Genomic DNA, 15,096 nt, shown 5'->3' with positions numbered 1-15,096 from the left:
ACGGGCTACTTCACAACGCACAATACCTCACCAGAACAATCTCTGACCACAACCCATCACTCCTCCACTTGAAATGGATCACACCTCGTCAATGCATTCCCACATAGAAGCTAAAGCCCAAGTCACTTTAGTACCCACAATTCAGAGAAGCAATACGGGACACATAGTGCAATACTTTGCAGAGAATGGTGGGACAGCTTCCAACCCCTTAATAGTATGGGATGCTTTTCAGTCAACCATACTCAGGAAATGTATTGCCAAAGCAGTAGCGATCAGACAGACACCTGCTCAGGGAGGTACATCTACAAGAGGAACGGCTGAGAGACATTGAAGAACGTAGGGTGAACTTCCAGGAAGAGCTCTTAGAGGCGAAAGATGAAGTGGTGATCCAGGTTGAACTGCTCTGCTGCTTTGGCTATAAACAACATATGGTCAAAGCCAACGCAGGACGGGAAAAAACAGGCCCCCTGCAGGCATGGCTAGCTAACCCTACAAAGAGAAATTAGGTCATAGTAGAAATTCAAACAGAAGACAACCACTACCTATACCGGCAAGGAGAGATTATCATTTTAAATTAATGAACTACTTCATTCTGCACAAAGCATACCTCACACCAAACTGCATAAATAAATACCTTCCTACGAAAGGGGCGGTGTGCCCGCAGAGCGGAGGAAGCAGATATCAAACATATGTTTTGGGAATGCCAAAGAAGTCACAAACATAGTGGTGGCAGTCATCGACAAGGCAGTCCCTTGCACGGTAAAACATTGCATCCTGGTTTGGTTCCCCAACACCTCCAAGACAAAAGTCACTAGTAGATTCTGCGTTCTTGTATATGTTCCAGCAAAACGAGAATTGGCCCACAATGGAAGGCCCTGGTGGCCCAAAGGTGGAGATATGGAAGAAGGAGCTTGAGTGCTGGGCCACGTACAAGGGGGGAACTACTACTGGTGGCAAGAAGAGGGATACGCATGTTAGAAGTGGCTTGTGCCTGGGAGACACCAGTTGAGAGCTTGAAAGACCTAGAACCACAGTCTGGAGAGTCCTCGACAGCCTCCTCATCAGCCCATCCCCCCCATTAACATGGACCGTAAACTGGCAGTAAATGGTGGCGCAAGATCTAGGAAAACACTATGAACCCTTTACCATTAGATACACACACCCCACCAACCAAAGTAATAATTCTGTAGAATGTACTGTGGAAAAGACTCAAGAGGATTGGCAGAGAAGGGGATGTGTTATCTGTTGTATTGAACAAGTGTGCAAGTGCATAATCAGGTGGACCAAATTATTTGCCAAGCTTAATAAGGGCATACCGCAAAGCCTGTATTTACTTGATACTGCAATAAAAATGTATTTGATGTCAAAATGTTAAATAAAGTCTGTTTACAAAAAAAAAAAAAAAAACTCTTCATGGATATCACTGTTACCCTGGCTGGTAGGGCATCTGCTTTCCCCTTCCCTCCATACAGTATGTGCAGGTATCCTTTCTCTCCCAGATTATCCCAGTCCATCCTAAAAGCCAATTCATCTAGTGGAGCATACGCCTAATCATTTATTATGCCAACCTGAGCTGACTCATGGTATCTGCAACATTTGGTAATGCTATGCCCCCATCATAGACAGATCTCTCTAAGGTAGCCATTGCTAATTGGGGTCAGCATTACCTCCATAACAAGATCCAGAGCTATCTATTTACCATCCGGAAGAATGCCTTCAGGATTGTGTATGGGCTGTTTTGCAGTACACATGTAAAGCAGGGCAATTAAATCATTTTAAAGACGCCTGCTCTGCCAAGAATAGAGAGAGGCAGTGCTTCCCAATGCTTAATATCCTTACCTACAGCCGTAATTATTTGAAATGTTGGGTAGCGATTTTTTATGGCAAAGGCAAGTCAACCATGGGGAATATTAGGAATTTCTCCCAGGTTATTCTCAGGCCCGAGAACGCTCAATACCCCTGGGAAATCTCTCCGAGCCTCCTCGGATACTTCCAGGTCTGTGTCATACAACAACATGTCATCCGCCTGTAGTGATATGCACTGTTCCCAGGAATCTTCCTTTCTCCTTCCTTACCCCTGAGCATGCACCCTTATCCAATTAGCCAGGGAATTTATCACCAAAGTGAAGATCATCAGCGACGGGGAAGAAATCTTTGCCATTCGGGAAGGGGATGGCCCTGGAGGGGGTTTGATTTTTAGCCAGGTTCTGGGTTTGATATGTAAGTGATATTCATTTTATGAGCTTAGATCCAAACCCCATCTCTCTCACAGTGGCAAACAGAAAGGGCAATTCAGTAGAGTTAAACACTATGTGAGCAGCCCCCCACCCCCGCAAAAAAAACAAAGGAAGCAGAGATATTGGGCTGTAGAAATCCTGTCTAACTTTTGGTTTACCCGTCTTAGGGATGAGCACTATTGATGCAGTGCATAAGTCTTTGGAGAGTTTTTCCTCACTCTACGCCTCTGTACATTCTGTGCATTGATTTTGTTACTCTTCGTGCCATTGGTTTAAAGAATTCCACTTGGAGCCAGTAGAGAGCCAGAGTCTTCCCAAATTGCAGCTGTATGAGTGCCATTTACACTTCTTTGTGCGTGATATCCTCTTCCAATGTTAGGGCTCTTTCCTTTCCTATTGCCCTGCAAGGCCAGCCGTGTAAAAAAGCCTGAAGGTCCTGTTTGAGCGTAGTTATACATGTCGAACAGAATTCAACTATGTAGTCTGCCAGTGTAGCGTTATGTTGTTACTCCCTGTGATGTTTTTGACATTTGGAGACACAATCTCCCTGATATGGTTTCTTACCTTATCTCTACCGCTAAGCCATGCCAGAAGTTATCCAGCCTTGTCCCCTCCTTCTTATATTAATATTTGTTTCACCATGTAAATCCTTATGACTATCTCGGGGCTATCTGATAGTATTCTTCTTTTTGTTTTTGAGCTATGCGTGCCTGTAGCTCATCTGAGCGGGTTAGTATATAGTCTTTTTCTAAGTCACCTCTCTCCCTTTCCGGGTCAAGGCACTGTTGTATCCTTTTCCATTTATCCCCCACCTCTCCTGAAATTATTGTTCCCTTTATCTTATTGGTTTTCCACAGTATTTCAGCATCCTTTGCTGTTTCAATGTTTTCTGCAAAGTAAAGCTCCGAGGTATCCTCTGATCGCTCCACTTCCCTTGTGTTCATCAATCTCCATGCCACCAGCTTCCATTCTCCTTTCTGCCGTGCCTTCCCAGGTTCTATTCTGGCACTTGGTGGGCGGATGTAAATCAAATTAAATCAAAAGGAGCTTAATTTGACTTTCTTAAAAAGAAATCATAAAAGCAAACAGGTCAAAAACACATTAATATCATCACAAAATTATTAAAAACAGGATAAAAAATCTATTAGACACATTGTCACAAATCATCTAAGCGTTTCCTTATACGTATCACAGAACATAAAAACCAGGCAACCTTACAGCCAGTTGCTAAGGAGTTAAATTGTTGTAAAAACAGCAGAGCAGGTCGATATTGCCTAAAATTCGGCTCCCAGAGGATAGGTAAAACATAGCACTTATATGGCATAACATAAAAGGGACAAAAACACAAAAAGTGCAAGGTGCATTGGGCCGAAAGGCCATCACACAGACAGTTTTTTAAAAAGTTGCGGAGAAATCATTATTTGATGGAAAGGTAATTAACCGTTAAAATATTTCAAGCTTAAAAAATGTTAAAACAAAGTTTTGGCAAGGGTTATGAACAGTGATAAGATGTGTTAGTTGATTCATAATGACACTAGATTTGACCATTTCCTTTTGTTACCATTTGTCGCTGAGATAGGATAAGCATAGATCTTTGAAGTCTTTTCTCCCAATGTTAGATAAAACATCAGGTGTGTGAAAAAATTCAAAGTGGCTGAGATTCGCACAAAAGAGTTCCACAAACTTGAGCCACTGGAAAATACCACCACAAGTTGACTTTACCCAGTCAGCCAAATAATGTGATTCAAGGTGGTGAAATGGCCCCTAGCTTGTGCCACAGTAGTAAAGCCTGAATATTGATATGGTTGACTAAAGAAGATGCTCCTAATTCGGTGTGGCAAGCATAGCTAGAACAGCTACTGGGCACAGCCAAGGTATTCTTGAAGAAAGCATTCTCTAGATTCTGAAGTTCTGCTGCATTTTTCAATCCCCAGAATCCAGTATTGTAAAGAGCAGTAGATGCACATTTGGAATTACAGATTGTTATAATTCCTCTGGTCCTTTTTGCTCCTAGCTTTTTTGCAAACTTAGATGGGAGCACAGATAGATTTGTTAAAATACTGCAATATATTTTCTATAACCGGAGTCCATGAGCCACGTTCATCAAATAAGATACAAAGGTAGCACAAGGTCGACATAAAACTTAATTTGACATTATCAATCTTAAAATCACAGCCCTTTTGCTGGAGCCAGCCAGATTCCATATATACCTCTTGTTTTGGATTCAGCTTCTATAAAACGACTCAGTGTAAGTATAGCTACCGCTCTTAGCCTATAGTGTAGCCTGAGTGCCTAACCACTTTATATTTCCTGCACCTAGTTAGGTACAGTGTCATGTGTGTCTCGTGTAGGAACACTATATTCACTGCAAGGTGTGCTTGCATAACCAACCCTCTCTATTTTGGATTTCCAAGCCCATTAACATTCCATGTAAGCAGTTTCAGTATATGTGTCATTTCAATCTAGTTGTTCTTTTCCTTCTTCCATATATCATATCCCCCCGGGGTAGTGTGTCATCCTCCCGTGGCATATGTCTCCTTGTATTGCAGCAATCCTGTGAAAAACACCCCCAATCCATCCTCACCTTACCTTAGCATGGGAAGGTCTTTGACCTGGCCGCCTCACAAAATGCACAGTATGACCGTCACCCTTTTAACTCAAACTGTTGATGTGGAAACATTGCACCGCCATATGCCATGTTCCTGGTGTGTGAGGATGCGGTCCGCAGGTAGCATTTACTATCATTAACCCGCCGTGCCGACCACGCCTACTGACGGCTGAATCCATCTACCCATAGGCCTTAGTCTATAACCGTCCTTACATTATCTCCTCAGGCGACATAGGGGGTAATCACCTGTAAGCCTGGCACTTCTCCATCCTCTTTCCATTCCGAGTCTCTCTCAGCAGAGGTTCCCATTTATTGAAGATCCCCAGGGTACCTGACTTCTGAATATCCTTTACAACTTTCTCTCTTTTTGTCTACGCTTGGGTTTTTTATGGGGTGGGGTGCGAGAATCTCTGCATCTCATATCGCCACTTATGTGTCCACTATCTCTGTCAGTGTTGTGAAGAAGTATGAGAGCCCCTAATCATTAATTCAGAGTTTTGCTTGGGAAAAACAATACATACCTGAGGCCCAGTTTCCTAAGGTTCTGCCTAACTCCAATGAAGGTTTCCCGTTGGCGTTGGACTGCTGTGGTGTAGTCTGGATAAATGTTAATGATCTTTCCTTCTGTCTGCCAGTGAATTTGTTTCCTCACCCTTTGAAATATGGTGCCCCCGTCTCAAAACATTTAGACCTTAAGTTATGCCATCTGATTCAGCAATTTGCATAGCCTTCAACTTACTTTTTTCTTCAGCCTTCCATTGTGACTGACAGAACTTTAAATTTGCTTTATATTAAGTAAATGCTTGATTTTTACCTACAAGAAACTCGAGAACTTAGCCAAACTGATCAGCTTTGTCGTAGCCTATGGCCAGTCTAATAGGGATAAATCCTTATCAACAAAGTTCGCCCAATTCGGTTGTTTCATGCATCATTATATGCTGGATAGATGTACATCAGGAGTTGTCTGAACTTACTCAACTAGATGTCAGGCAGTTACAAATAATCTCTTCTCTGGAATGACCCTCAAAGAGATTGTAGCATCAACATCAAGAACTCACATCTTCATCAAGTACTGTTGTCTTGATAATCAATCCAGAGCTGTATCAACAGTGGGACAGACCGGTTAAAGTGAGCCTCATAACTTCTACCACTTTGGTTAACATGAGTCTCATTGCTGCTACCACATCATTTCTGATGCTCCTCAGTTACTCTTAATTTGCAGTTGTGAATCTATGAAAGATCCAAGGCTGGAGAAGAAAAAAGTTACTTGGAGCTAAGATTGACGCGGTTTGATATCGTACATAGTTACAAATTTTACCCAGCTTTCTCCACTTACATGTGACTTGATTGTATTATACTGTTCTAGGAGCTTTGAGATTCCGTAACTTGTAATTCAAAGAGTTGGGTACAGTGCTGAGTTCTTTCACCTGTTTTGGGTCACATAATAAGATGGGTAGGCTGCAATAGTCAAATACTGTTTTCAGTCATTCAAGCTTGCAATTGTATGAAATATACAAATTCTGGTGACCCTAGTTTAGGGCTAGTAACGAATTTAATGTGCAGCATGTGCATTCCATAAAGTAAAGATACAAAATGATGGCTACAGGCATGTAGCATTCCCCCTTTCCCTTTTCTATTTTTCCCCCCATACTTCCGTTTGCCATTTCTTTTTTTGTTAGCACATTTAATACTCCCTATTATCTTTCTCCTTGAGTCAGTGTTGTAAAATTGAATACAGAAAGGAGTTGGTTGACATTAGCAGATTTAGCTCAGAACAAGAACATTCATAGGTTAGTGCTGGCTAGGGGTGAGGTAGGATGCTTGGCTTGGTTCTGGGACCACAGTCCTATTGCCTTCTTTGTAAACCAGTATTGCTTAGATAAAATACATGTGAAGCGCCAGAGTCTATAAATTGTAATTAACATATATTTCTCGGGTAATACAGGGATCTCAAAACATCTAATTTGTAGCACAATAGAAATGATACTCATATGATATGAGGCAGCTGTTAGTGTGTTATGTCCTTGTATGTCACTGCTGCACATTTATTCATGGAATCTTCTCTGTTTCCCTGGTACAGAATCCAGACATTGTGTTAGTCCACTACCTTAATGTCCCAGCCATTGAGGACTGCGGCAAGATCTGTGGGCCGATTCTCTGCTCCATCAACAGTGACAGGAAGGAGTGGCTCAAGTGGTCCAAGGAGGAGCTCATCAACCAGCTGAAGCCCATGTGTAAGAATACCACACTGAGCAAAAACGTACCCAGAGCTATTTGTATGTCCTGTTATGTAATCTTAAGTAAAGTGAAACAAACTATTGCTCCTGCAGATAAGGCTTTGGTGAAGCAATGTTATTGAATTTTGGACGAATGGTAGTGATAGCCCCATATAAAATGAGTGATCAAACTTTAGATGGAACCTTTGAACTTCTACACATGTTGAGCATGTGTTGTCTAGCTTGAGATGTCTCTTGGTGTCACCTTTGATGTTTATTTGTTGTACTACCAGGGATGATATTTTAAGACTATGACTAGGAAGATCCTCATTCTGGTGAAGCACTGTTAAAATTGAGTAACCTTTTCATATTAAATACGTTGGCCCACTCAAAGGTATATTCTCCACAGAATGTTTTTAGTTTTTGTAAAAGACATACTAGTGACCAAGTGAAGATCGAATGGATGCTTATTATAAGGGAACACAGATCACTGTAGCTTTCACTCACAACTGAAGTCGAGCGTGAACCAAAGGAGACTAAGCTGGATAAGCCCTTCTTAACTTTAAGGCTGCTCCTTTGTGTTGTAGACACTGCAAAAGGAACGTAGTATAAAACATATTATACGTTTTTATACCAGTAAGAAAATCAGGTAATATTTCATGATTGCATTTACTTCATGTTCAGTCAGAGTGTCACACACTTGTACAAAGTCGCTGCCGAAAGCCTTTCCATGCGTACAATGGCCTCCTTACTGAAAAACGTGTTCAATGCAGTATTCAGCTTTCCGTCACGGCTAGGCATGATGAATGTACGCAGTGGAACACTCATTGAAAAATGTTGTTAATAACTATATTTGTTGAAATCTGATTTTCTCACTGGTATCGCACCACAATCATGGTCTGTTTCCATGGTATTCTCTCCTCAGATTCCCACCACCTGAATTCTCCCAGTAGTGTAGACCCTGGAGTACTTCAGTTCAAAGGTAAGAAAACTGCCAGCAATATCTGCAATTTGGCCACACCATTCCTGGCTGCACCTCATTGTCTGCTTTAGTATAAATGAGGAACAAACCTATACATATTGGCATTATGCAAACCATGGTTGCTTTCACTGGCAAAGTGTTTCTGAGGCAGTTTACATAATTCTGTTTTTTGGTTCATGTAAGAGATTATTACGAAGTTGAATATAGCACCTAATGTTAGTTTCTTTATTACACCATCTCCATTTATATCTCATTTACATTTTATAGAAGAATCACACAAATCATCACATATGTCCAAATCACAGGAGACAAAATATTTTACTGTAATTGTTTGGGTCCAAACCTTTATTTATTAACACTCATTTGAACACTATATAATGCACACGAGTATTTAGGGTAAAAATATATCTTGTTGATTTGTCTTATGATAATCTTTACATGCAACGTTGAGGTGAGAACATGCAGAGTAATTAAGTTGTTGTGGATTCCTCAGCAAGATACGGTGAATAACCTATGGCAAAGGACTGTCACTCAACATTCTGATGTGTACTATCGAGGTCTCTGTCAGCACTTACAGGCAAGGCTTTGTTGTATATTCTTGGCTGTTACTCCAATGGCAACCCTGCCAACAACATTGTGAAGCAAAATCAACTTGCATGAGTGCCAACAAAAAAAAAACAAAAAAAAATTAGGGGAGTAAATACTGCATATGCTCACTGCTGACTACATTTCTAAAGCCTATACTTATTTCTTTGCTGCTCACCAGTCGAAGTTAAGTGCTCTTGTTTGTTTTCTTCTTGGTTGGTTTGCTTTTTAGGTGATTCATGTACAGAGGTTATTTTTATCACTGTGTGTATGTTTATTGCACACTGAAAGTCGGTGCCTTTTTTTTTTAACCTCAGGGCTGCTCGGTGTCAGAGTGATTGCATGCAGATTTACACGTAAACTCATCTGGGAACTCAGAGGAGTGTCAGCATACCTGTAAGTGACTTCTGAGTTGCTTGGCCCCTCTGTGGTCCAGCACTCCCCGACCCACCAACCCTGACCACTCTTTTTTCTGTTTTCACCACGTCCCAGCACCGACTGCAAGATCTGACAGCAAGGTTTCACAGAAATCACTGAGAAAGAGTTGCAGCTGGAGATCGAAGATTGATCCTATACTGTTACTACACAGAAGGTGTATGTTGGAGTGCCTCCCGGGAGTTCATTTTAGCTCACCTATTGAACCATAAGACAGTCTTTAAGTCATGTCGTTGGCACAGCTGTTAATTCTTCACATCTTTCAGCACACAAATATTGACATGGATTGTAGATGAGATGTTTCTGACTTTGCCTTTGTGGACTGAAACTGGAGGTTTTCAATGGTCTGACAGCAGCAACACCACCACCAGAGACGGACTTACCAATAATATAAGCTTTCAAAAGGAAAAGATGGGCATACACAATCTTCTGGCTCATGGGATTCAAAAGCAAACCCCTCATTCTGTTCGTTTCTCTGGTGAGGGGAAGCATCATGAGTCTGCAGGAAAAGTGACACAGATTAATCGTATTCAGAGGGTTTTGATCCTAGATGAAAATGCATACTCACTTAGATACAAGTCTCCCACTCCACCTGTCTGCTGCTTTTGATACTGTGGGCCATGATATCTTAACACACTGTAAGGATTCAGGTATAAAGAGTCCAAATTTGGCATGGTTTCATTCCTTTGTCAAGAGGTGATCACAGTTAATGACTCTTCTAACCACCCTCCTGCCATCTCTGTCATTTCCACAAGGGGTAATATGTGGGGTCCGTCAGAGTTTTTGCTTTCACTCCTACTTTTTAACATCCATATTCTGCCCTTATTCTCTCATTCATTGCCTGGCAATTTATTATTCCAAAGTCATCCAGCTCATAATTTGTCTTGACCGTTAAGTAACATTTCCAGTTTCCTGTTAAACCTAGCTTCAGCTAATTCAAAATCTCACCGTCAGAGTGGCATATGGGTTAACTAACTTTGGCAGCCCCACAAACATACATTCTACCCCATTGGCTGCTGGTGTATTAAAGAACCAAGTTTAAAGCCCTCTGCCTCATGTAGAGAATCTTCTGTGATCTTCAAAACCACCTCTTCCTTACAGCTTTAAGCTCTTTCATTCAGAAAGAAACTTATAATCCAATTAAAAGCTTATTTGCCACACAGTATAGAAAGAAGGCTAGGTTGAGGGGTGGTTCCATCAACCTTATTTATCCCCTGCGATGAAATTCCTTGATAATGGCTATAAAAGCTGTGGACTTTCACTTCTCTTTTAGGAAGTCTTTAAAACCTTTCTTTTCTGTTAAGTGGTCCTGTAGTGTTATTGAGGGTTGTCAGCAGTTCCTAGAACCAAGATGCTGTTAGGGTTGAATGTTGTGTTTTACAAATGTATTTCCGTTCCAGTCGTCTATGTGTTCCACCATGAAGTTACATTCTTAGTACCATCAAGAACAACTCTGAAATGAAGTCACCAACTTGCTGGAGAAAGAGGCGGTGGAAGGGGTTCCTTATCACCAAAAAAGGGGATATTTATGTTCTTATTTCTGGGTTGAAAACAAGAGTTCAGACCCACACTTGATCTCATTAGGTGTGACAAATCCATGAAGAAAGAAAAGATCAGGATCTTTGTTTCACCAGATTTACCATCAGTTAACATCAAGGGCACTGGATCCACCCATTATCCATTTGGCGCACCTACTTCCAAATCCCAGTTGTAAGAAAACATGAGAAGATGCTATGTGTTCTAATGAGCAACAATCTTCTACAGCACACAGTTCTTCCACTTGAGCTAACGTTGGTGCCAAGAACGTTCTTCAGATGGATGTCAGTGGCTGTTACGTAGCTGAGAAAACAAAAGATAGGCTATCCCTATCTAGACAATTGGTTAATTAAGTCTGCAGCATCAAAGGAAGTCGTAAATATTTTTCAATGGTTTTAGACATTCTGTGCAGAATGAAACTGCATGTCAACTACGAAGTTAACTGCCATTCCAGTTCTCTCAATCTACCACTTGGGTACAATTCTGGACACACAGGCTAAAATAGTGTACCTTTTTGAAAAAGAGAGACTGTCACCTATCCCTCTTTAATTACCCAGTTTGCTTCAACTGCCTCATACAATAGCACCCTAGATATCATCTCTGGCAGGAGCCATGCCTGCTAGAATTTTTCTTGTTCCACATGCCAGGTATCAAATGAGACCTCTTCAGCCGTGCTTGGTGGAACAATGTTACAAACTAACTGGCAGTTGGGAAGACCTACTTGTTCTATGTCAATCTGCATTTCAATCATCCCCTTGGTGCTGCCAGTCTCAGTAATATTGATTCTTTTCCTCAGGAAATTCTAATGCAGACAGTCATTAAAGACACCTCTTATGGGTTAATGTCTCACATGGACCATCTTCACGTTTAAGGTTAAGACAAAGACCACTCTAAGGAAGCACAAATAATTTGGAAATGGCACATAGCAAACAACTTACAGATCACGGCTGTTTACCTCTCAGGTGTTCAGAATGTGGAGGCATACTCAGTCAGCAGCTAGTTTTAAGCATACCACAAGTCTAAGCTCTACATAGCGTCTTTTATGATTGGTTCTACAATTAGATCTGTTCACAGATGTTGGAAACATGAAATGTCCAAAGTACACCTGCAGATACTCTCAGCTAGGGTCGAGTTGAAATTCCCTTTTGATAAACTGGTCATAGATGATTGCTTACGCATTTCCTTCAATTTTATGGATCCCTTCAGTGCAGCTACAAAGCAGGAATTAGCCTCATAACTCCAGAGTGGCCACACCAATTGGTGGTTTACAAACATATATCTAGTGGGGCAACTGCATAGACTTCCCAACAGATTGCATCTCCTTCATACGTTCAGAGACCAGATGCTGTATCCAAACCTTATATCATTGAACTTAGATGCCTGGCTCCTGAACTCGTACAATACAGACATTTAAATATGCCAAAAGACTGTATGAACTTCCTGAAAGATACAATGTCCTTCCAACAGAACATCGCATGTTTTAAAATGGAGGAGAATTTTGCATTTGGTGCATCCAGAACCGCTAATGCCCTTACTGATGTCAAGAAATGATATTCCCATATCTTCTGCAAGTGGCGAGTTCTCACTTGAACTTTTCTTCAATTAAGGTGCACCTTGCGGTGATTACTGCCCATAGGAAATCACAATTTTAAACCTCTTTCTTCATGGTGCCAGAAGTGGAAGATTACTTTTAAAAATTGTGTTTTCCCACTCCATTTCATCTTCTCACTGGGAGCTTAACATTGTCCGTTTTAAATTCATGTGTACACCATTAGAGAGCCCACATAAGGCGAATGTGCAACACTGGAGGTGGAAGGCTGCTTTTCTGATAGGGGTGTTATAGGTGTGCAAGTGCAGTCGTGAAGCATCTACTGATTTTCATAAGAGTGGTAACGAGAACTGATACAAGCTTTCTAACAACGATGATTCAGAATTTCCATGCCTAACTGTTTTTTGTTTTTTTTTGGTCTTCTTTATTTTTGAATCCATAATCCTGAGCTGAATACTTCATACTTTATATTTGAAGAAAGTGTTGAAATCCTGTTTGCACAAAATGAAACAAGTGAGTCAATCAGAAAATTAATTCTTATATTATAGTGTTATTTGAATGGTGCACGCCTTTACAAAACAGTGCATATGGACAATTTCTTGTATCTTACTGTGCTTCCACTCCTCTAGGGGTAGAGTTCCTGGAACAACTCTTTTGAGAAGTGTACCTTTAACAGAAATATGTAACGCTTGCACCTGGATTTCTGTCCATGTATTTACAAAGTACTTTGAACTCCAGGGTGGATGGCCAGGTAGGATGGGCTTTCTTGAGCGATCTTTGGGTGATATGTGATCTATTTTCGGTTTTTTTTTTATCTTGGATGAGCTTGCTATTCTAATTAGGGCTTTCTCTCGAGGAAAAAGAAAAGATACCTTTAATCCTAGTTTTCCTCCAGTGAAATACTCATCTATCATAGGAAACTCTCCCACCTTCCCAGGAAAATGAACAGAAAATGTCTATGACTTATACCCAAGATCCTTTCTTCTTCCCATAAAAATGTACTGACCAGTCACCTGATGGGTCACTGGGGGAGGGCGATTATTCCAAGATACATTGACAGTTTTTTTTAGCATACCTTATGGAAGTCTATCTGCTAGCAGTGCCCTTACTATCCTTTCTTTTTATAAAATATTTGTGAAAAATTTTTTGGCTACTTTTTATTAAATTACCCACTATTTGGATTTAATTTACTTTTTTAATGAATATAACAACATTTGGCCAATTTGTGACCTTTTTATTAGGTTGCAGACTTGTTTTTTTAAATACAGTGTGATTTTCTACTGAAAGGTTTATACATGTACTTGTTGAGTATTCTACTGTAAATGACATGCTTTGCATACACCTGCCATACGGTGTTGTGTGTGGGCATTGCAAGTTTTTTTCCCGAAGGAGACTTCGGTGTCTAAGTAACTTGTGACTCCTCATTGCAACTGAATATGTACCAGGACAAAGACTACACCTCAGGTTGTGTTTTCCCCCAACGAGTGAATAAGAAGTAGTTAGCAAAGCACAACAGTAAGTGTGTTTGTAAAGGTACCTTGTAAATTGATGCATAATGTGATCAAATCATATGAATAATATGCTTGCTTCTGGGGAGGTGGAGGGCGCATGTGAATACACACAGGTTCTTAGATGGGACTTCCTTAACACAACCAGGGACAGTTATCAGTGGGTCAGGCTGTAGTCTTAATTCTTCTTATGCACACTTAAAATCTGAAGAGATAGGCAGCATGGCTTCACAAAGAGAAAATCAGCACTGCTCCTGTAACCCTTCAGACCTACTTTTCATTCTCAATCTCTGGTTTAAGCAGTTGTTAGGGTGTTAATATTTCCACCCAACACAACTGCAATTCCTCAGAGTGGTTGGATTCGTAGATGATGCAAGTATTCATTGTAGCATTCTAGTTATTCTTATCTAGATAAATTGTCTACACTCTGAAGTGATTATTCAGCCACAATGATTAGAACATAACAGATAACTCCCAATAGCTGCACACCTCCCATTGGTTTTGGAGACATATGGAGACTGTTACACAGAAAAGATAGAAACTACACTTTTCAATCAAGGGCACATGTAACACAATTGAGGATAGACTAGTTGTTCACTGGAAAGAGCTGGGCAAGTTAGAAGATTTCAGGATACTGGGCAAAAGTATCTCAGACAACTCCCCAGTGGAAGTAATACTGAAAAATCAGTGGAGAGATAGAAGAGGGACCTAGTGTTTCAATGAATGGGTGCTTAAAATAGTCGGAGAAACATTAGACTAGAGGAAAATTTGATATATTCCCAGCCGAAAATAAAGGTTCTATAGAATCCAGTGCTACCTAGAGTGAAGCCTTTAAGACTGTCCTACAGAGGCAGGCCGTTTCTAAAACGGAAGAATTCCAAAAAAGTCAGGAGACAAACTATTGAAGTAATTAAAATTAATAAAGTGAAATTAGAGATGGAATATATTTAAGATCCATCACCGAAAGACTGAGGTGCCTTACTGCCGGAAGTGTAGAGTACAGAGCCTTTGCAACATATGAAATGAAAATAAATATGTATGCAAACAGTGACACATCTAGAAAGTGGGGAACAAAGCAAGCAGGGTATTAGCATGGCTAGACAAGTTAGTGGAGGGCTTATGATGGATATGTAATTTACTGAGGAGGATGGGTAATGTAGTGAATGAAAGTCAGGGGATTGCAACTAGCTTCATGAAATACTTCATGAAATTATGTAGCTCCTATGGTGTACTATGAAATGGAAGAACTAGACAATGTCATAAAAGATCTAACAATGCTTTCATTTAGCCTGGAGCATTAAGTGGAAATGGACTGGTAAATTTATATAGATAAGATCTGCACTGGCACAACTGCAAACCAGGAATGCCCCGAGTCCTAATAAATTCCCAGTTGAGCTATTTAAATGTATAGCAGCAAAGTCCTGGAGCAGCTGCACCGAG

The 15,096-nt window shown here is 40.7% G+C and overlaps 1 protein-coding gene across 9 annotated transcripts in view; it reads left to right on the top strand.

Annotated features, from left to right (window-relative positions):
* LOC138266928 (calmodulin-binding transcription activator 2-like) overlaps window positions 1-15,096 on the top strand; it is an 863,356-nt gene that overhangs the window by 384,921 nt on the left and 463,339 nt on the right. For 5 of the 9 annotated variants that reach the window (XM_069215701.1, XM_069215700.1, XM_069215699.1 and 2 more), the window contains exons 7-8: window positions 6,926-7,079; window positions 7,987-8,043. In XM_069215701.1, the coding sequence (XP_069071802.1) occupies window positions 6,926-7,079; window positions 7,987-8,043 (211 nt within the window). The remainder of the gene's footprint in view (window positions 1-6,925; window positions 7,080-7,986; window positions 8,044-15,096) is intronic. The other 4 variants (XM_069215705.1, XM_069215704.1, XM_069215702.1 and 1 more) reach the window with 1 other exon arrangement.

This window comes from Pleurodeles waltl, chromosome 12 (assembly GCF_031143425.1).
Source record: "Pleurodeles waltl isolate 20211129_DDA chromosome 12, aPleWal1.hap1.20221129, whole genome shotgun sequence".
NCBI classification, from domain to species: domain Eukaryota; kingdom Metazoa; phylum Chordata; class Amphibia; order Caudata; family Salamandridae; genus Pleurodeles; species Pleurodeles waltl.
The sequence above is the reverse complement of the archived record's forward strand: the minus strand, read 5'-3'. Positions and strand labels throughout refer to the sequence as shown.